The sequence below is a fragment of the Vanacampus margaritifer genome, chromosome 8, assembly GCF_051991255.1.
Source record: "Vanacampus margaritifer isolate UIUO_Vmar chromosome 8, RoL_Vmar_1.0, whole genome shotgun sequence".
Lineage (NCBI taxonomy): Eukaryota > Metazoa > Chordata > Actinopteri > Syngnathiformes > Syngnathidae > Vanacampus > Vanacampus margaritifer.
Window position 1 is genome coordinate 3,455,079 of NC_135439.1, and position 23,922 is coordinate 3,479,000.

At 39.6% G+C, this 23,922-nt stretch overlaps 1 protein-coding gene across 2 annotated transcripts in view; it reads left to right on the forward strand.

The window, feature by feature from the left end:
* Positions 1 to 28: 28 nt before the first annotated feature.
* The window catches only part of asic1b (acid-sensing (proton-gated) ion channel 1b), a 163,684-nt gene continuing 139,790 nt past the window's right edge, over positions 29 to 23,922 (forward strand). For both annotated transcript variants that reach the window (XM_077572709.1, XM_077572710.1), the window contains exons 1-2: positions 29 to 880; positions 14,164 to 14,359. In XM_077572709.1, coding sequence (XP_077428835.1) covers positions 519 to 880; positions 14,164 to 14,359 — 558 coding nt within the window. In that variant the 5' untranslated portion in view covers positions 29 to 518. The remainder of the gene's footprint in view (positions 881 to 14,163; positions 14,360 to 23,922) is intronic.

Consider the following 23,922-nt stretch of genomic DNA (forward strand, 5'->3'; position numbering starts at 1 on the left):
CTCCGGGAATCTTCGCATTCAAAGCGGGCTGATTAGCTGCATTGTGGAAGGCGGAGAGGTGGGGGGGGGGTTGAAGGATGCCAGAAAGCGAGCCGATCCGAAACTGACGTTGTGACAGCTGGTCATGATGCAGCTGTTTCGAGAACAGGACTGGGTTTTCCTCTAAAAATAATTATAATTAAAGAAAAAAAATAATCCTCCAGAATCCATTATTAAAATCTCCGGAACGTGTCAGGATTACTCTTGAGCATCGTTACGAGACGACACCGCCTCTCTTTTTTTTTTTTTTGTTTTGGCGAGGTAACTTGCAGAAGTGCACACCGCACCGGCTTCGTTTGTCACTGATGTGTGAGTCAGCTGACACTTTTACTCCTTGAGCGTGGAACCAGAGGATCCGAACAGGGCGTGAACTTGCACATTCGGAACCTTGACGTTCACAAGCCAGTCAGTCCTCAAAGTAGGCTTCATTTGGTTGATTGTTTATTTTCAAACCCTATCGATCCACGCTTGCCTCCAGCATGGATCTCAAAGCGGACTCCGAGGACCTGGACTACGCTCGACCGGCCCCCATCGAGGTGTTCGCCAGCCGCTCCACGCTGCACGGCATCTCGCACATGTTCACGTACGAGCGCATGTGCGTCAAGCGCAGCCTGTGGATCCTCTTCTTCCTGGGCTCCGTGGGCGTGCTGGCGCTGGTGTGCGTGGACCGCGTGCACTTGTACTTCCAGTACCCGCACATCACCAAGCTGGACGAGGTGGCCGCGCCGCTCATGGAGTTCCCCGCGGTCACCTTCTGCAACCTGAACGCCTTCCGCTTCAGTCGGGTGACGCGCAACGACCTGTACCACGCCGGCGAGTTGTTGGCCTTGCTCAACGACAGGTGCGTAAACGTGCTCCACGCACACAGCGTCGTGGTGTTTGTTTTGGAGACCACTTTTCATGATAGTTCCCAAATGCGGATTATTTTCACCTCTCCAAGATGAAGTTTACTGTCAAACATAAAACAAAGGGGGGCGGGGGAATCACATAACTTTGTCTTAGGGAAGTGTGCTTGCGAATATAGAATGGCATCTATTGTGGCCTTGAAAAGCACAATAAATGCCAAGTGTTTTTAACCTTGCCAGCAAGATGAATTCTCGCGGTATTTGTGAGTTCACAAACTCCGGAGAATACATCTTGTACCGCTCCCGCTAATACGTTTGCAGCCGATCTTTTTTTCGATCGGACCAATCAGGCGTTGTTTAGGCAGGACGAAAACCAATAAGCGCGGATGGCGGGGGGAAACAAACAAACCTAACAGACGAATGGATGTTGCAATTAATTATGTTCTCGCAGAATTACTCACCGTTTCCTTATTGAATTTGACGATACGGAAGGCGAGATTTTCATCCGTTGCCTTGATTGGTCAAAACAAAATGTGCATCGTCCAATTAGCTCGAAGTATTGTACAGCAAGCCCCGCCTTTCTCGAACGGGTCAGCCTAGTGAAGTACCAGATTGATTATGTGAAGAACTAACGATGGGCATGACAGTTTTTATAAGTGAACTGAATCTTTAGAATCAGTTCATTAAAAAGAACCGTTCAAAAGATTTGTTCATCAAATTGTTTGTCTATGCAACCTCCCACACTTTATAATTTTGAAAAAATGGTCACCCAAAGTGTCCAAAAAAAAAAAGGCGATAAACGATGTGTTGACTATTAAATTAGCCGTCGACAGTCTTGGTCATTGATGTAGTCGTAACTAGTTGACTAATCTTGGCTGCCATAGATGCCACTATTGTCCTTTAAAGCCCCCACACATGTATTCAATGTAAATAAATGAGTACTCCCCTTAAAATAGATAAAATATGAACACATACACAAGTTTTTAGCATACAATTTTGGCTTGAGGATCATTTTTACCTTTACGATCCTTACATTCTCCATAATTTTATTTATGCACATAAATGGACTACAGTGAGTTCCTGTTGACATTGTTTCTCCTATTATTAAGCCCACAAACCAAAAATGCCTCAACAATGCCACCTTTCTGACCATAGGTATCAATCATGCTCAGAAATGAGCCAAAAAGCAGCCGTATGGTACACATAATTGAAAATGGAAGCTTTTACCCATTCTTACGACCACTTTTGTCACTTTGTTGCCTTTATGTCCGTTCACAGGCACACAATGTAAACACCTTTGTTACAATTTACATAAAATATCTTTCCATTTGTGATCATACATATTGTATCCATCTGTTTGTCCCTTCACATCAATTTACATGCACTTTTCATGTAAACATCATGGCCATGCATAATGTGAACATTTGTTTACACAGGCACAGTTTAAACACCGTGTCACTCACATCCACACATAATGGGCCTGAAAGCTGGCCGTGGTCATGCATGCATAGCAGTCTTCTTCCTGTTCATCATCCCCTTCTTCTTCTTCTACTTCTTCTTCTTCCCACCTCACCTCCAGCCATTTGTCTAGTGCCGAGCAGATCAAAACAAATCTGAGCCAGACACTAAGGTTTTACCTTCAGGGAAGCCCATCTGTGGGAATTTATTTTTAAAGCACCAAATCACAACAAAGGTTATCTCAGGACACATATAAAGACTGTTTAGGACTGTGCTTCTTATTCAGTAGAACCCCAGCCGACTCAAGGATCGGCAAACTGCCATCAAACACAACCAAAGCGCAGTGGCAGCTTTCAGCCTCAAACTACGGAGGATAGCGTAACACATTTTCTGGAGTAGTATGTGGAGTGGAGAGCTCTGCCAAAGCCAAGCAATCCAATTTGGATCAGCACCAAACGGTACACTTTCATAGATGCCTGCTTTTTGTCATCAATATTCATGTATGTTATTCACTGAAAAATCAAAGAAAAATGCAAATTGAATCACAAGCAATATAAGCAAACGTGGCACATCATTTATTGATCTGCATTTTATATCCACTTTTATGAAAATGTCGGTATGCGTATTTGTTGTCACTAGCACTTTTCTTGGCCCATGCAGCTTCACAGCGTTGAATTCTAATTCTAATTGACTTAAACCTACCGTACTAACATGACAGTCATTTGTTTGTTTGAATGTTAACATTTGCATGACAGGTTTATTTAGCTTGTTGCAAGGTCCATTTTGTTTCATATTTTATAAGGCCTGTTTGTTTCGTAGGCAAGAGAGTAAGGTGAGGCCTGTAAAGTTGCACTGTGAGTGCAAAGCAATGTTTTGACACCTGTCTGGCTTGCTGCCGGCCCACTCTGAGAATTCGCCAGCAACATGGCACAAACACGCAAAACCTTTTAAGGCTCTCTGGCATCTCCGGCTAACCTTTTATTCCCAACAAAAGCGGCCGTTACCCTGTGCATTTTTTCCCTTCTTTTTATTGTGCAATTTTTTTTTAAACAATACAAGACTGTGACAAGAGTTGAGGTGAAACAAGGTAGACAAGACAAAAATGTAAAATTGTGTAGAACTGGTTCAGGGTAGTACAAAAAAATAGAGGGAACATACATTGTAGTGTTTGTGATAACCTCCAAATAGTGAACAAGAAAATAAAAAAAGATACAGTAACCCTTGGTAACTGAATCACTTGACCATGTATAGGGGGATGTGCTTGTATGCGTCTGGACTGAACTGTGTGTGCGCGTTTGTGCTTCCTTGACATCAAATCACCAGAGATTTTCAGGGGGTGGGATGAAAACATTCAGAGGATTGTTTGATTTCATGTGCATGGACTCCATGCACAATCTATTTTAAGATGCGTCAACTGGCATTCCTGCACGGTTTAAGTCCAGAATGGTCAAACTGTCAAAAGTGCACTTGCGCTAAACAGTTACCAAGTAAAAAAAAAAAAAAAAACACCGGTTCCAGTAGACAGGTTTCCATCCAATTGTTTCAATTTTTTTTAAGTGAATTTACTGAAAATACGCAAAACGCACTTGCGACTTATGCCCGTTTCTGTCTGTTTTTCTTTTGCGAATATTGAGATGGGACTCCGCCGCTGTAGGTGGCGCTATACACCATAGAGATGTGATCCGCTAGTAATTTAAAAGAAGAAGAAGAAAACCAGGAAGCGACTGCACCGTGCGATGTCGTATGAATTTGCTTTTGTAATTCTTGATAAACTGCAGCATTTCTTTGCTGTTTTTTTTTTTTTTATCTAAAATTGCATTACTATTCACTTTGATTAATTGCAAAAAGATTTTTGTTTCGTCAACCCCCCCAAACATACCTTACTTTATCATCCGCCATTGATTTGGGACAACAAACGTACGTGTGACGCAATATCCGGTTAAAACGTGCAACGTGTATCCGGTCGTTTATTCGCAAAACCTGTTTACACAGCCAACATTTGCGTTTTCCACCCCCTCCAAGCGTGAAATCTATTAAGCAAATTTTAGTCACTTTTTTAAAAAATTCTAGCGTTTCCATGCAGTTTTTTTATTTCTAGAAAATTGGAATAAAAATGGGTGGATGGAAACCCCACTAGTGATGTCACGCCATTTGATCCAAGTCCCTAAATTTTGAATCCAGGCTTTCCCCCGGCGTTTTATTGGCCCCCTCACCAGGCTAAGCTCTTGGATATCTTGGTAAGGATAGGTCAGGTGTTGAAATCACGTCAGTTGTGTTTCCTCGGGCTGGGCGGTTTCTTGTATTTCAAATTCGAAGCACAAAATGAGGCCAAAGATGGCAGATTATAATTTTTTTTCTCGCTCGTCATCATCGTCGATCATATTGATGACATCATGACATAATGACAGTTTAAAATAAAAATAATTTTGGGGGGTGAATGACAAACTGTAGTTAATGATTCAATTACAATGAATGCACTAAAAAGTCAAATTCAGTTCAACCGAACTGTACTTGTGTATGGATTCTTTTGAGTATCACTAGAGGGAGCGTGTGTATCACGAGAGCTCATTTTGACAATCACAGACTTAGCCTGAACGTTGCCCTTTTTAAGTTGTGACTTTTTGAGATGCTAGTGCAAAGTAAATGGAATGACGACGGTGAGAGGGTGTGAATACATGTGTCACAAATCATGTGAGCTCCTCAGATAACCTTTCAGATGAGCGGCAACTGAATGTTGTTCATAAGGCAGTAAATGGCCACCAGAACCATTTGCCATCTCATCTCAATTTTGGATGTTTTTAAATCCTACGCTGACGCTCGCTTCCCTCGACCCTCCCCATCCCTTTCGTTCATTCGTTTCTTCTTCTTTTTTTTTCTTTTTTTTTTAAGCTGCTTTGATCATTTGAGACTTTGGCCAGACGTGACAAACTCCAAATTCACTTCTGACACGTCTTAATTTTCTCATCACGTCCGCAGATGACAGTCCTCCTGGACTCCTCCTGCTACAAGCCACAACGCATCCAAACAGCATCTGGAAAACATAACGGTGTATTTTTAGCTTATTGATCCACACGGCCAGTGCGGATGCCTGAAGCGCAGTCAGGAGTGTAACTCCTGTCTTACGCTCTCACATGACATAAATCCAGTATTCTGTTGTCATACGTATTATATTATAGTGTTGCTGTCCGAGGAAAGTAACAGTACAAACAAAAGCCCTTGTTTTACAGCAATATTTCAGAAAAACTGCACAAGCGACTGTTTTATTAGGCAGATTTAGCCCCATAAACGTAGATCTGTTTTGACAGCCATTGCGGTATCTTGTGTGTACTGTACAGAAGACAGCGTGTCAGATTTGAGGGGAAGAACACTTTGGATTTATATACACACATACATGCTTGGGGAGTAACGGAATACAAGGACCGCCACTACGTAATCAGATTGCAAAAAAAAAGTAACTGTATTCCATTACAGTTACAGATTACAGGTACATTTATTCATTTTAATGACAAATTGATTTTATGCAAAACATATTTTTAATATTTTTGTATTTTTTTTTATTTTTAATACTTTTGTGAAGCTAAATATTATATTATACATAATCGATCTATCCATCCATCCATCCGTGAGGTGTGGTTGCTTTCAGTGACAGTTTGAAAACAGCACATGGCCAATCAATCAATCAATCAATCAATCAATCAATCAATCAATCAATCAATCAATCAATCAATCAATCAATCAATCAATCAATCGCCTAATTTTGTCTTCATGAGCATACTCAATATTGGAGTAATCCAAAAAGCAATCCAGTTACATTACTTTAATATTATGGTACTTGGATTACGTTACTAACTGTAATGGATTACATTTTAAAAGTAACCCTCCCAACCCTGCACACATACTGTATAATATAATACACACTGTGTCATTTTTGCTGCAGAGGGTGACATGGGAGTGATTTTCACTCCCGTCCCGTCACACTCCTACAGAAAAAAACAAAACAAAACCCCAAAAAAACATCCCATCCCAGTCCTGGACCATAGCAGAAAAATAAATCCTGTTCCATCCACTCCCGGTGAAAACAAGTCCTGTCTCGTCCTGCTCCCATTCAGAATGGCTCCTATTCCGATACCGCTCCCATTTTGGATGTCAAAAAAACACACCTGTCCGAGTTTTTCCCCCTCCTATTGGATAATCCCACTCCCGTCTGCTCCCGTGAACTTTTTATCCTGTCCTGTCACAATCCTGTGATTAAAGGTAAAGTCGACTCCCGTCCCGTGGGAAAAATGTCAGCCTCTACCATGGAGACAGAAAATAACATAACGAGAAATGAATGTAATCAAGTTAGGCTCACTTAGTGAGTGGAAACACAAGATGGCCGCCACGCATACTTATTTTTTTGTAATTTATTTTTTTAAATTATTTTTTTTAAAACAGAATAAAAGAAAATGTGAGTTTTTGCGCCTTTCAAAACCTGAATATTGCCAATATTGTGGTTCTGAAAGGGTTGATTGCATATAAAAGTAGTCTTTATGTCACTAGCATAGAAAGATGAAGAAAGTGCAAAATGGTGGCTGTGGCTCAGTTGCTAGAAGAGTTACCCAGTGACTGAACGGTTGGTGGTTCAATTCCAGGCTCCGACTGTCAGATGTCGAAGCGTATTTGGGCAGGACGCTGAACCCCAAATGTTTTTTAAGTTGCTATGGTAAATGCTAAACTTATTATCAAAAACTCATCAATTAATATTACGAAAATTAGATTTCTTGCCGCATAAGAAATGAATTTAGCTAAAGCAGACAAAGCAACTGCATATTTAAAACTGGGAACTACAAATGTTCCCTTCACGCATATACAAGTCGAGTATGCATAACAAAAATGTCACCTGTGACCCCAGGACGGGCATAAGTTCAAGTGTCACCAGAGCTTTGCTTCCTAAAGAATTTTCTCACAGCTTTCCAAGATGACGGCACACTCGTGAGGGTCATTTGGTACATACTTAGATTTGCAACTTCCCAAAGGCTTGACGGAGCAGCGCATCGCCTCACTTGACTGTAATTCAAGAAATCCATAAAAGCCGCGTCGCTGATCACTATGGATCGCAGGTTCCCGCAAAGATGAGCTGCTGCCGCTGCATGCAAAAGTGCAAATGCGGTGACAAAAGGCTGAGAACAGAAAATATAACCTCTGGTCGCTTGTAAATGCTGCAATTTGGTACTCGAGATGGAGGGAGGCGCAATTAGCAAGTGCCTCATAAGCCGCGTGATGAACACGTCTTTATCGGCGTGTAATTAGCGCTGTTTGCTAAGCTAGCGAGCAGCGCCACCGATTAACACTGTCATCCCCCTTCCTGTTGCCAACGCCACCATTTCTGACTCGCTCCTTGTGGCCCCGCAGGGAGACGTCCGCTGACTGTTTATGTGTGTGCGCGCGCTTGTGTGTGGCTTGCTGACCCGCTCGCCGAGGTAAGAAGAAAAAAATCCCCGCGAGAGATAAGGGCTTGAATTGGATCTGTAGATTCCGAGCACATTTCTCTCAAGGTTTTAAATCAAAGCTCGACTGCATGCGTTCTGATATCAGACATGCTTGTGGGTAAAAACACTTGGCCATGCCAACATTTTTTTCCTCCAGATTAATGCAATCAAATACAGTGAGAGCTGCAGATAAGGATTGTTATTGGCGCTGTCACGCTAATCTGGCAATTTTCAGGATGCAGAGGCAACGAATAGTGAAAAAATTGCAAGTAATTCAAGTCCATTCCATACAGCTAAATTGTTTACGGATTATATGGTAGTGGGCGTGTACATGGCATAGAGATCCTGACGTCACATGACTTTCTCTGAACACGGCAGTCACTTTTTTACATGCACGAGGTGGATATGTTTTTTTTTTTGTTTTTTTTTTCTTGGCGACGCCGTTAACGTGGAATTACGTCCTCTGTTTTCGGTGAGTAGCATCATCCACCCTTTTTTTTTTTTTAAATCACTGTACGAATACAAGTACAAAATAACCACCAATCACTAGGTAATAAACAGTAATCAGGGGGAAAAATGTTTTTGTAATACGCTTTAATGCAAAATTAAAATGAATCCAATTAGTCGATTAATTAATTGAATAATCGATAAATTAATCAATTCTAAAAAATATTCAATAGTGACAGCACTACATCACAGTTATTAAAATGTGTGTATGGGGTGGCCAGAGATTGGCCATGGGTGGCCATAGCCATCTCTGCCCACCACATAGCTCCGCCCCGGACTGTTTTATTTGGGAACTGCATTGACGTGGCAAATTGTAAATACTGATTGAACATTTCTAATGGTTGTCTTGACTTTATGCATCCCACTCCATAAGATAAGATGTCAAGATAATCTTTTAAAATTAGGCCAAACTTTTTGTGAAAAACCGTAGATGTCGTAGAATGAAAATCAATGTGATCTCTCATTTTGTGTTTGTGTTCCCTTCACGCTTTGCAGTGCGGAACATAATGAGTCAATTGCTCCGTTTTCTATTTAGATGAAGCCGCAAAGTCAATGATGATCATAATTGACAAAAGAAGGTCAGTGCGGGATAATTAGCGCTAATGGTGGCGTTTGCTGCCAAAATGTGGTGTCATGAAAGTTGGGAGGCGAGTTTTCCCGTATGGGAGGGAGGAGTACTAAATGCAGTTTGATCATTTTGGAAGTTGGATGCTTTGTCTGCAGTATTGTTGCATATGCTCAGTAAAACTGTTATTTGTTTCCCCCTTCTTCACATTTGATGAGAAAATGGCCGTTAACAGGTTAGAATTTGCTTAATAAACCTTTCTGCATAATTTTGCGACGGATTTTGAGAATTGCCTTTTTACATCCCATCATTAAATTCTTGTTGTTGTTGTTTTTTCTAATTCCTAATATGAATTCATGTTACCAGTCACCCAGGACACTTTACATGCGATGTGATTTTGTAAACCAATTAGTGCTAATTGGATAATTACCTTCATAAAGATTTCATGTTTGCATGCAAGATTAATGCCGCTGTGATTGAAGCACCTCGCAGCAACATGCATGTTTAATATTAAGTCGTGCGTATGCAGAAATGTATGAGCTCTTCCTGAAAATGCTTCCCACCCACGAGGTGGCCACGTGATGCAGATCCACTTTCATTCGTCTCGATTCCCAGAAAGAAATTAAAGTGCTTGTGCCCGTAATCCAATTGAGGGTCTCTCTTGCCACAGTGCCGGTGCACGCCGGAGTTTTCTTCAGGGAGCAGAGGAAGGGCAATATTAAAAAGTCCGGCCATATTACTGAGGCGGTGTGTACTTTAAAGTCTCCCGGCTGCCGGGTTTCTGAATGTGGCGGCTTAAGTGTTCTCCTGGCAGCTCTGTGTTGCTTATGAAGCAGCAGCTCAGGATGCAATTCATTTAACTAAAGGATAACCCCCCTGAAGGAGGCCGTGTCGTATTTCCCGAGTAACTCTAATGACGTTTCGCCACCTCCGGGGGAGGGGAAGGGGGTGTGGGGGGGCAAAGTTGCCGGGGCTAGCTCGCAGCTATGTGCGGTGGATGAAGTCATTTGGCCCATTTGCGTTTTCAAACCTGCAATTTCCAAGGGTTAGTGCCAACATTATACAAGCGTTACTGCGGATGCAACTGGCGTGCAGAATGGATTCTTCACTCATCTCATGGAAATATTTTTCACAATTTGATAGGTTGCAGGACAACAGAATTTTTTTTATTTTTACAAAATAATAATAATAAAAAATAAAATAAAAATAATAATAATAATAATAATAAACACATAATAATAATAATAATAATAATAATAATAATAATAATGCATAATAATAATAATTAAATAGAACAAAAATATTTAAACAGTTTGCCCATCAGTAGTCAATGGACATTGTGTTCCTTCTTCTCAGCATAATACGAGTTTATAAAGACATACCACATTTAGATTTGATGATGAAAAACGGATGACGCGGCAACTAACCTGCAATACTAGTCATTCTGCGCAGAGGATAAAGAATATACTCTATGCCTGCGAGTATTGTCATATGCTGTCTGCATGTGTTGCTACCACTTAGGTTTATAAAGTTCTAGAATTAGGAGGTAGTTTTGATATCCCATCTATTGTTTTAAGCATTAGGTGTTAGCATTGAGCTAGACTGTGATTCTTTTTGTTTGATATTTAGTTTTTAGTAAACATCGAATGGAGGACAAGATCATTCGTGTGTTGATGTACCAGCCGGATTAACCTTTATTTCTCTCCTTAAAATTAGTTTTCGGAGTTTTTCCTCGCCCAGATGTCACAGATTTTCGAAAACTATGGAACTTGACTTAACATCCACTTGTCACACTCTGGTTGAAGTCACTCTGTTTTGGTGGTTGATTCAAATGACTCAGCAAGATCTGCAGAAGCCTGATAATGATCATAGGGGCCCTTGAGGACTGGATTTTGTGACCCCTGTGGTAGACTCTAAAACACCCTTTAATCATAACCAATCAAGCAAACGCCACAGTGATTCGGTTGTATTTTCACTAGTGAAGGCAGCGCTTCCTCACCAAGCTGCTAAATTACTCTGTGGAAAAATGTTTGCTGCAACCAGCAAATGCTGTTCATTAGTATGCCATCTTACTAGCCTGTAATTGGCTTAAAAAAAAGTCCTTCACATTTTCAAAAGTGGTAGTCTAATTAAAAAACAAACAAACAAACAAAAAAACTTGATTGTTCATTTTCTCCATTATCACCAAATATAAAAAGAAACCTTAAACCACTTAGAAAAGCAAAATTAAAAAGTTGTAATTAATAAAATTATGTTATTTGAATTCATAATGAAATACATGAATACATTCTCTTTAATCAATAATAAATCACCTCACTTATGTTTATTTTAAATACTTACCATTACTCATGTATAATTAATTGGCTAGAAAAAGCAAAAAGTGACTAGTCTTTCTTTCTTTTCTTTTTTTTTTTTTTTTAAACCCACACACATGATTCCTAAGCAGCAAGATACTGTCATTGAACATTGACCAAACATGACCTTGTGGAATTAAAAGCATCTCCATTAGGATTTACTACCAATTACTGTTGAAGGGAGCGCTCGCACCGATGACAAATAACACCAGCTGCCACCGTCCTCACCGTCGTTTACCGATTTATTGCGACGCTGCTGTCCCTTTTCCATCATCATTTCCCCGTCTTTCTGATGATGTCATGTTGGCAACTGTAAACTGAAGTGGATGATGCACGAAGGTGAATTACGTTAACGCGCCTGTTACGGTGTTTCTCAGAAACAGCAGAAATCTCTCGGAGTCAATTTGACCCCAGGCATGTTTAGTTAAACAAACATAGCAGAAACGGAAACAAATCCCACTAAACAATGTTAACATCTCATTAACTCCATCACAAACATTTACAGTATTTAGCACTTTGCTTCTCAGATTCAAGGAGGATAATTCACTAGTTAAAACAAACAAACAAACTGTTAAAACAGTTTCTAAATGTTCAAATTAGGGGTGTTAGGCGTTTTTTTTTTATCGTAATTAATCACATGACTTAAATAGTTAACTCCTGATGAATCACAAATTTTATATCTGTTCTAAATGTACAATAAAATGTAGAAAAATATTATTTTTTCCCTTGTTTTTCATATTCTTACTTGCATAAATGTGTGAAAATTGTTAAACTAATAAAAATATGGCTGCATTTTTTTTAGCCATTGATACAGTAATTTCATAATAATTTATAAAATTGAGTTCAAATTAAAAAGATGGACTGTACTGCAAAAAAACGAATTTTGATTTGTGTTGGTCATTTTTCTGCCACTAGATGGCATAATTGAATTTGTAAGACCTTGTTGACAGCTCAGTGCATTTTTCTTTTCATATTAAGAGCTATCTAATCTTTAACATGAAGTAACTTGTGACATTCTGCACATTTTTAAAATTGTAAAATACAACATGACCCCAGTTTCCACAAATATATGCATTATTATTACATTTATTACGGCAAAATTTTGACGTGGGACGTGCCTGCTGCGTTGCGACTGGAATTCCCTCAGTACAGGCTTTCCAAATTGTCATTAATTGGCGTTAAAGGAACTTTAAATTAACTCAAAATGAACACACTCATTTTGACACCCCTAGTTCAAATATTTGAAATGAACTGGATATGCTGAGGTGAATTCATGACCATTGGACCACAAACAGGCGGGAGTTCCCTGCACATAAGTCATTTATTAGTAAAGGTCCTCTTCGTATTCTGCATGATCAGTTTATTCCAAATGACGTGTCACGTGGTCCGACTGGTCACAAATAATTCTCCTAATTACATTTTAATAGTGCTTTGTCTTAACACGTGTAATTTGTTCTAATATCTTGATGGGTGGGTGGGTGACCTCTGAGCGGGGGTCCCGCCAGTTAATTGAGGTTAATTTGAATGACTGCGAGCAGGTGCAGGACGTTGATAGTGGCCGTGGGAGACTTCTCACGTCACTTTCTTTTATTCATCAATCCGTCACGCTCTGTCATGTGTCAGAATGTGGAGAACGCTGGCTCCTTTCCAGCAATGTATATGCATTTATGGAAGAGTGGAGGAGGCGCTTGTGTGTGCATTTGCAGCATTCGAAGACGTTATCCTCCCATTGACGAGGTCGTCGGTTGCTTTCAATCAGGCGCGGCAATTCATTTGTTTGCGCAGAGCGAGGAAGAGAGAGAGAGAGTTTAAATAATGAACTGTTTCTTTCCACTGGAGGTGGACCACTTTCAGATTTATGGACAACTCTGTTAAAGACCACTAACACATGGCACGTTCAAGGTTTATCTTGCTTTTCCTGCATGGAAGCTAGAAATGTTCTTTTTCCTGCTTCACTCCACATCTGATAATGCGCCGCTCTACCGAAAAGGGCATGTCGTCTTTTTGAGGCGATAATGCACCTTGTGCGTGTGTGATAGAAATGCAATTACTTGTTGGTTGTTAAAGCAACCTGGCAGGCTATGATGCAACTATATCCAAAGATGATATACATTTTTAAAAATAAAATAAAATAAAAAGCTTCCATCTGCACTGGACTCTGAATCATATTGACAGTGCTTTGTCATGAAATAATGTTAAAAAAAATATTTTTAAATGATTTAATATTTTTATCAATTTAAAGGGGCATATTATGGAACCTTGACTTTGATTTCTAATATTATATGCAAATAGTTGAGTTGAGGTTTTGTGTTTGTTCAGCACATACACAGATTGGGGGGGGGGGGGGGGGTGTTACAGCCAAATTTGGAAAATAACAAAGCCCTAATAAAAATCTAAACTCAAGTAGCAAAGAAACAAGACATCGTCGTCTTCTTCATCTTCTTATCCTTCTTCTTCTCCGAGACGACAATCACCTCACCTGAGATGACAAGCGCAGGTGTACACAATCATCTAAACGAGACAGACAAAAAAAGTACGAAGGGACAACATGACGAAACTAACGAGTCTAACCAAAAATCTGGTGTGTGTGTGTTTTTTCTTCTTCTTTTCTGTGGGAGTTGGCGCAAACATCTTGGCATATTTAAGAGAAGCAACCCCTGGACTGTACAAAGTTGAAACAGTTTGAAAAATGTTTTAACTGCGCAGATGAACTTCTCCCTCTCTCACACTTCTCGTAACAACAACAAAAAAAGTTTGGACAGTCTTGTGCTGCATACAGAATGCAATTACGGTGGTGCTAACCCAATGAATAAGGATCACAAATGAATTATTAATGTAAGAATATCATGCAGCTGTTATGAGTTGCTAAATGAATAAAGTATGAATGTTATATTGAGTTGAGGATTTAAATGCTCTTTCTGGTGCAGGTACGAGATCCGGGACCCGCACCTGGTGGAGGAACACGTCCTGCAGGTCCTCAAGGAGAGGGCCGACTTCGACAACTACAAGCCCCGCCCCTTCAACATGCGCGAGTTCTACGACCGTACGGGCCACGACCTCAAGGACATGCTGCTGTCCTGCTACTACCGCGGCACTCCGTGCCTGCCCGAGTACTTCAAAGTGGTGAGTCATCCACGTTACTCGGGACTCCCGGGTCCGAGGGTGTCCCCGCGTGTATAACGCGAGGTCAGCGTTAACGGAGCTTTTTGGAACATATGACCAATGTGACGTTTGGTAAACGGCCATTGCAGCTCTGGAAGCAAACGGAGAGTCTGGATTGTTATGCACCTGTTGAATATGGAGGATACACACCTGCTACCTTTCGTGTCATAGTTGTCATAGTCTCTTAAAGGTTAAGCAATCCTGTCATGAAAGCTTGAACACGGCCTCTGCGTTGTAATGTTCACTTGTCTGCTATTGGGACGTTTTCAAACATGTCCTGACTTGTTCTGTATCAGTATAAGTATAAGGTATGAGGTCATAGGAAGCCCATATTTGGACCTGGGGGCGGAGTCTAAACTGGACACGTTGGGACGTGTTCAAACATGTTCAATGGCTCCTTCCGGAATCACCGGGAGTATGACGTCACATGAAGTCCATATTTGGGCATAAGGGGGCGGGGCAGAAAGTATTGCATAATGGGAAACATGCCCATATTTGGGTAAAAGTGACGTCATACTTTGGCGAGATGCCAAAAGAGACGGGATGGGTTGGGACAGGAAGCGACGTCATCAAAGGGGATTGTAATACTCTCTCTTGTCATTTCCACCATGAAGTACATTTTAGCTTTGGTACTGTAAGCCTTTGCATTTCTTTTCCACTATCAACATTTTGAAAATCGTCCACTGCAAAATCTTCCAATATTAGGAAGTTTTTGTTCACTTGCTTCAAGTTTATATTTTGTCCTTAGAAATCTTAATTAAGGTATTGCGTAGAGGAAATGCATTAGGTTTAAGTAATTGGTGTTTTTTTGTGGTTTTAAGGCTATAATTTACTTAATTGAAGAAATCTGTCAGATGTTCCTTTTCCTGTTACCTTTACAAAAATGAAGTACTATCATCTTTAACAATGCTTTTTCTTTATTAAGACCATATAGTGAAGTGTTTCCCGAAAAGTCAATACACGCTTCCGTTTTTGTTTCAGCTATCATTTGGACAGAAGTGAGGCCATGATTTGACATCAGGTTTTGCAATTTTTGTAAGCACATCACTCTCTCTCGCCAAGTGACATTGGAGCAGTAAAGCAAAATTTACTCGAGTTTGAAAATTGACTGCCAACTCAAGGTTGTTCGGCATCTTAATCTTCCGTTGATTAACCTGAAATACGGGTAAATCTTTATCAATCATCCACTGAATCCAGATTTTGTCGCTTCTGAGTTCCAGCGCAGCCCTCTGGGTAGCCTTTCCCCGGCTTTGCGCAAACACCTGCTCTAGGAGTTTAATAGTGTTTCTCTATAACAAATCCTGTTTCAAGAAACTTGCTTGGATAACATCAATTGTGCTGTGAGGTGGAATAGCGTGACAGCTATAAAGCTTCACAAACGGCACAAAATGGTGCCCAACTGCCTTCAAGTAGAAAAACATTTCTCATCAGCCGTAAATTTTTGCAACGTTGCTCTAATGTCAATTGGTGAGCCACGGGCAGGGGAATGATATGCTTACTAAAACGGCAAAGCCTTAGCCATTAAATAATGATGGCCTTACGTTGGTCTGAATTATACTTAGAATGAAATAGAAGTGTTTAGTGACCTTTGAGAGACCCTGTTATATTTTTCAGAGACTGGTAAGCACAATAGGAAGTCGAAAATAATAGAAAATATGTCCAAAACATGCTTCCAAATGGATCTGTGCAGCAAAAAAAAAAAAAAAAAAAAAAGCACCACCCAGCGTATTTCCAGCATTGGGGGTGATTGGCTTCCATCTAACTAGCTGCAATTTGTGGCCAAGCAGGTAGTGTTTCCATCAGAGCGCGTTCACTCCCCCCCGAAAGCTGCTTATGGCTGCTGGAAATGCAGTTAATAGAGTAATTGTGGTGGCTGGCTGCACGGTCGATTTTTGTGTGTGCGCACATGTGGGCCGTCGTGATGCACAACAACACAGCTGCACACTCAGCTGCAATTTGTTTGTGTTTGCTTGTATCACTGACCCCATTTAGAGGTGAGCAAAATCCAGTTAATTCAAAGAAGCATTTTTTCCTCCTCAGACCTCCTACACATTCAGATGACCTTTTGGGTCTCCAGTAATTGTTCTTGGGCATTTTTACTGCTCCAACAGTCATTTTATTGCAGTTGCCAGTATTGTCCATTTAATGTCTTCTAAGCCTGCTGCTGGATAGTATAATGAGTCCAACTCCAATTAGTTCACACATTAACAGATAAGCCTATCTGGGAATGTCATCTTATTTGTCAATAGGCCCAAGGCAATCAACAAACTTTCTCGAATGCATGAGAATGAACTAAAAAAAAAAACGGTGACAGGAACATCTGGAAATTGCGATACCAACATGAATGCAGACAAGGGTAGCATTTAACAGATGCTCATTGTACCAAAAATTTGTGAATAACAAGTGAAGTAGCACAAAGCATGTCCTGTCAGTGCAGTCAAGTGGTTCTAATGCCGGTATCTGTGTTGTGCAGCTGCGTGCCAGCTGTTTTGAGAGATCTAAATGCTGACAGTGTTTTTGTCATTTTCCACAGCATTATAACTACAGTGGAATCTTTGAGGTCCAACACAACCTGTTTCTGAAGACGGTCACAAATGAAACCAGAATTCTGTATCAAAAGGTGGAGTTTGCGGTTTTAAAACGGCTAGCGAGATTGAAATGTAGCTGACTGATCAAATGATTGACACTTCATCAGTCACACTTTCAATATGATTGATTGTTGCTCTTCAGGAGGGATGGTTATACAGGTTATACTTTCAGTTTGAACAAATAGGACAAAAATTGACTTTTTAACCCTGGAGAACCCACGGGGTCAAATTTGGCCCCTATAAATTCTGCTACTCAAATAACAAAGACCTTTTTTTTTCTTTTTTTTTTACAAATTTAACTTCAAAAGTCCAGAGTGCCACTTCTGACCCCTGCATGGGGCCATCTAGTGGATGAATATTGCACTTACATGAGTGGTGGTGAAAAGATAGCTGGCAACATGTTGTTTTGTTGAGCTGGAAATCAATCCAAACAAAACCATCTTCTCAGCAAACCATCATATGGTAAAATTGTGTTTTTTTTATTAATCTATTTCATATTGTGTTGCAGAATGCCTAGGAGTATGTTTTATATATATATATTGATAAATTAGCAACTCTGAGCTAGTTAAAATAAACAAGGGTTAAAATTGAAAAAACATATATTTTGGTGTTCAGTGAACTTATAGCAGTCATTTAATATATAATTCATAATTTTCCAAAGAAGAAAAGGGTTCTTGGGTTCTCCAGGGTTAAACTCCCTTTCAGTATTTCATATACTGTATTACCATAATTGTCACTCTGAAACAGCAGATGCTATTGGAGAGGAATATGGCAGCTAAAACGTGCGCTACACAAAAAAACTTTTCTCAATCGATGTTCTTGTCCGTTCTTACGTCCTTGTGATGAAATATTATCAGTCGTGCTGCTATTACCAAAATATGTGAGTTGGAGAGGAAGTTAGCAAGTACACCATCATTCCCATTTACAAAGAAATGTGCCTTCTTAGAAAGAATGTTCTCACGTACGATCTTAGGAAGACCGTACTTACCGTTCTTTATATTGAGAAAAAGCTAAGGTCTTCTGATTAGCAGACCTGCACTGGCGACACTCATAAAAGACTTTAAAGACATTTGCCTACGCTTACAGAAAGAACAGTGTACAGGAATAGCCATGAATAACGGCTTGCATGCTAATTTACCAAGTCTAAAGACAAATATCACCTGCCGACTTCCTGGTCAATTTCCATTACAAACCGGGCAGCATGTTTTTATAGTGATTAGGCGGACATCTGCCTAATGCTACGTTCAGACCAACAATGGGGGAGGAGTTTCCGGTGGCGCGATTGCATTGTAGTGAATGGACTTTGCGCGAGGGGGCGCGATGGTGTACCGGGCGGCGCGTATGGGACTTTTACGCCAAGCATTTCGCTACTTCGCCCGTTTCGTTGCCGTTAGCTGAATTGAACTCTCGCGTCAGCGACAGCCAATCTGTGTCGAGATAGTCCACGTCACCAAATACGTCACACAGAAGTGGTTGTGTGCCGAACGTGTAGCATAGCAATGGAGGTTAGCTTGATTGTGGCGATTTGTGAGCTACGTGTACCGGGACCAGGCCAAAAAGGAGATTGCTTGGAGGAAGAAGCGTGGAGGTCGGCTCATCTGGTGGGTTTGTTTGTGTAATTGTCACAGTGTGACGCAAGATAGCAATGCTACACAAAATTTAGCATCACCTACCGTTGCGGCGCTGAGCGAAACAAATTCCATTGAGAGCCCCGCAAACAAACACGCGCGAGACCGGCGTAGCGTCGCAATATTTTCGGTTCGATCTGAATGTAGCATAACAGCTCTGACCTTCCTGCGTGGCGTTTGTATGTTTGCCAAAGTAGCTCCTTTTGTTTTTAAAAAACGTTTGTTAGCTTTTTTGAAAACACTGTAAATTAGCCATACCGTAACGTGGTAAGTCTTGGATGAACATATGTAATCCCCTGCTAATAAATCAGGCCGTTACTTCCAAATAATTGTTTTGCGGAAGAGCCAAAGAAAATACTCATCCCACTTCTCGTATGCTGCATAAAGTTGTCTTTTTACGGGTCTATGTGTGCTTTTGTTAGCTGCACTTGGCCTTCCCCTGTTGCAGAGCAGAATTGGATCAGCTGAGCAGAAAGTATTAAGTGTGTAGAAATAATTCAGAGTGCAATACAAGAAGATAAAAAGGAAGTTGAGCGTTACAATGAACCACCGCCCTCAGTATCCCCGAGCGTGGCGGCAGTAAAACTGTGATTAACACTGCTGGCGGCATTGGCTTGTTTATGCTCAAGCGTGACTTGGACCGCGACCACTCCCTGCTATTTGTGTGTGCTACCAGGAGGAGACAGTTAGTTGTATGACCTGATGAGATTGTGGACGAAGGCAACACCTTATTGGACTGAAAAAATGACGACCCGGCAAGATGCCTGCATCAGCTTCATTAGTAACATATAACATGCAGTGTAAGCCGCCATTTTGAACACTCTTCCTTGTGTACTGTGAACCTTCACCTACTTGCAGTTCACCATCATCAATTTTCACGTATTTTCCTGCGAAACTGAACAGAAGCCCATCTTCAGCGATGCATAAAATGGATCTAATTTGCATTTTTTTTCTTTAAGAGGCCACAAGATGGCTCCAAAGCCCTGGCTAAAAGGAAAGTAGAAATTGGTCTCAAGGAAGTAAATCACAGTTATGCATGATCGACAGACAAGATATTTGTATGTTGGGGAGGAGGTGAAGTTTAGCCTTGGTTGTTTAGTCTTCAGCACATGTACATTTGTAATTGTGGATATATATATATATATATATATATATATATATATATATATATATATATATATATATATATATATATATATATATATATATATATATATATATATATATATATATATTATTTATTTATTTATTTATTATTTTTTTTTATTTTTATTTTTTTGATATTGTGATTTGCAAGTATATAAGGATTCTGATGAACGTATATTTACAGTTAGCACTAATATACTGTAGCTAATCATGTATATTTTGGGGGGCGGGGGGTAAATTATGTTACACTCATGGTTTCGGCTCAGTCCTATCCCCCACGCAAAGTGCTTTTCCTGCATTTAATTTGTTTTAAATAAGCAAAATAAATAAAGAAATCCTACCCTGGCTGCAGACCACGAGTGGTAGAGCTCGTGCAAACTTAAATCATTTCGACATACAGTAAGTACATCAAAAATGTCTTTGCCGTCTTATTTTAGCTGAGCAGAAAGGAAACAATGCCAATCGTAAATATTAATAACTGGCCTACAGCCTGAAGCGTAGCTGCAGAGGAATATGCAAAAGAACCCAAAAAGTGAAACCATCCAAGAGCGAGAAGCCAAACGAGTAGCAGGGCTTGATTTACGGGCTGCAGCAAAGTCTTTGGATGAAAAGAAGCGCTGCAGTGAGCGAAGGACACTCACTAGACGCTCACTTTCCGAGCAGTTACTGTACATCTGCCATTCCCTGCGCTCGTTTTGGTTCACAAATACGATCAGCTGTTTTGTCGTTGGTAGGACGACGATAAGTCTCTTGTTTATGCACGGCTATCGCTCTCTATGCCACTCAGCCATCAATCCATCGCACTGTAGCGTGTCCTGTGCAACATCACTTATCTGAGATCAACTGGGAGAATTTGTCATAATAGTGAAAGATGTGACAGGAGAAGCATACGTCTCGTTTGCTCGTAAAGCTTCGTCCCAATCGCCTTGTCCCCCCCCCTACAGATCATCGAGCTGCTTGCAAGCAACACTGGCCTAAATAAATAAATAGATAAATACATACAAGTGAAAATAAAAACTCATATAAAGAATATAATTCAAAAATTGATTACAAAAAAGATATAAATGGAAATTAAAAGCAACAAAATAGACATGAATAAGTACAAGTAAAAATGTATACAAAAATAAAAAACAACGATCAAGTCATTAAATATAAATATAATAATAAATGTGGATATAAATACAAAAGTAAATATAAAGAGAATTAAATATCATTCAATACATAAAAATGCTCTGCTCTCATATTTATTTCATGCTGCAGACAATAACAGCATAAAAATAGGCAAGAAAATGTTAATCAAATTAGGGGGAGGCCTCATAGTTAATTAATTAATTAATAGCCTTTTTGTTGTTTTTAATTTCCATTTATTTTTGAATTTAATTTTTTATATCAATTTTATTTTCATTTGTATAATTTTTTTTATTTTGGTAGTTTTGGAGCTCCATACCAAACATAAGTGATGATATTCACAGTGTCCATTTTAAATAAAAAAGCACCTGTTCTTTGGACAAATGAAAATGCTCTGTCAAGCACTAAACATGTTGCACTGATGCTACACAGTTTGCTCATTGCTGCGTCATTGTAACATTGCACAGTCTCCAGTCCCCATCCACATGCTGAGACCTTAAATACAGGAGACCCTCGTGCTCCTCCATTGTCTCGTCATTTTTGGCATTTCCCACGGTATTGCTTTTGTAGTGGGAAAGCGGCATTCAATTCCAACACGTGCTACCTGAACGGTTAGCAATCCCAGTGTTTGACTAGTCGACATAATAATGACCAATTGTCACTACTTCCCATCAGCCCATTTATGCTCCGTGTCCAACAGCAGCCCCTGTTCTGGTGCCGGACTCTTGTGTAATTACCATGATCATTCAATTTGATCTATTGGCTTTGTTTCAGCTGTCTATTGACCCTCCGAGAACACCTCCCCGCCTCGCCCCTGCTTCCTTCATCGGTGGGAGCCAGAAATGTTGCTAATGAGAGGCGATCAATAGAGAAAACCCAAGATGCTTCATTTTGGATCCTGTTGCACGCACTTTGAAATTATAATGCATGCCGTGAGATGTTTTTGCAACTCGACTCTTCATTGAATTTTGTCCACTTGTGAGTAACTTCAGGAATGATCGAGTGACGTACCAGGGTAATTTGTCCTCCCCTGGAAGTTTTGCGCACTTGCAAAAAACGACTTCTTGGCTCAATAGCCAATTAAATGTATTAGCTATTGAACATGATGACATTTGAGCTTGAAATTCAAACCATCCTCTGTGACTCTGTGCACCTTTTTGTTCATTTTTTTCCCTCCTCCATTAGCTCACAGCTGCTGCGCCGATTCCACCGGACATTTCCCTCTGCAGGCTCGATCAATCCGTTTGTGATTACTGTACAACTAGTAGACAACGATCAATTAAGGCGTTTGCTGAGTAATGGTTGCGTTCCTAATGAAAACAACACATTTTCTTTCAGTCAAATGAGGACAGCGTTTCCATTTCTTTTGTTGTTGTTGTTGTCTTTGGCACTTTTCATCCGTGACATCAAACGATCAACTCAGATGTTTTTTGTTTTTGTTTTCCAAGTTTCAGCAGAAATAAAGATGATTCAATATTTGTGTCCGGGGAGCGGTTGTTACGCAATCATACAATTTATACAAACTGAACAATACGCGCGGTTAAGTGGCCCAGCTGCTGTAACTTTAAACAGACACTGTCAATTAGGAAGTGCAGTGCATGTGCATGCGCATGTGCTTTCTGTAGAACACAAGCTGCTTCGCTTCTAAATCAAGAAAATTGCTTTTGAATTGGGTACAAGTTCTTTTTAAACGAAAGGAAGCAGGCCGCCATATTGGCAGTTAATTTACGAGATGATTTGTTCCCCGACAACACAGTAATTACATAAATGACAAAACTGATAAGTGAAGTGAGTGACTCGAGCTAATTGACCCGAGTTCACATACGCACAACAACTCATAGTCAACATGATGAGCTGGTGTAAAAACAACAATGACTGAAGACTCATAATCTTTACTGTCTTATTCTGTATTTAATTGATTTTTGATTGTGATGTGATGTGGAAATATTTCACGAGATACGACAAGTGATTTTGATGGAAATCAGTTCAGCCAACTCAGCTATTTTTAAACTTATCAGATACTGCAATCTTTCCTGGGATGATGTACGACCTCCAATTTGTGTTCAGAAAGTGTTTTATGTCATTTCTTTAAAGGAAAACTGTTCTAGGGTCACACAATTATTTAAATAAATGTCTGTGAATATTTTCCTGACAGATTATTTTATTATCCTGATGTGTGCTGTGTGTTTTGAATTGAATTTGAACTTGTCGAAATTTGATTAAGAATTGAGTTTGAATTAAAAGGGTTCTTTGCCGTTTGACAAGAACATTTTTTGATAGTTTATTATGGATATCATATCTCAAATGTACGGAAGCGTATTGCATTCACTTGAAAAAAAAAAAGTCCTGTTTTTTTAAATACATTTTTTTTCCTCTGTTTTTCTGAATAATTTTTTTTCTGTTTTTTTAAATAATTTTTTTCCCTCTGTTTTTCTGAATAATTTTTTTTCTGTTTTTTAAAATAATTTATTTTCCTCTGTTTTTCTGAATAATTTTTTTTCTGTTTTTTTTAAATATTTTTTTTTCCTCTGTTTTTCTGAATATTTTTTTTTCAGCCTGTTTTTCTATACGGAAAATTACTCCGAAAAACAGAAAAAAAATTATTCAGAAAAACAGAGGAAAAAAAAATATTTAAAAAAACAGAAAAAAAATTATTCAGAAAAACAGAGGAAATTTTTTTTTTAAAAAAACAGAAAAAAATTATTCAGAAAAACAGAGGGAAAAAAAAATATTTAAAAAAACAGGATTTTATTTTTATGCATTTGAACACAATATAAAAATATGAATGAATATTACATGCTATCCAGTATTTCCCTCCAAAAATGAGCTGTGAGCATTGTGGGGCTTTGGAAAGACCAATCATGATCATCTTTTTCAACGCAAGTTTAACAGTGCTTATATTTGATTTCAATTTCATCCCACTTATTTTGTGGTAAATTTGTGGGTGAAATTGTAACACCGACTCGTACGCAGACTGGTTGCTGCGTTTTGGACCGTGTATACGGGAACGCAACGGCAGAGCATATTCGACTTT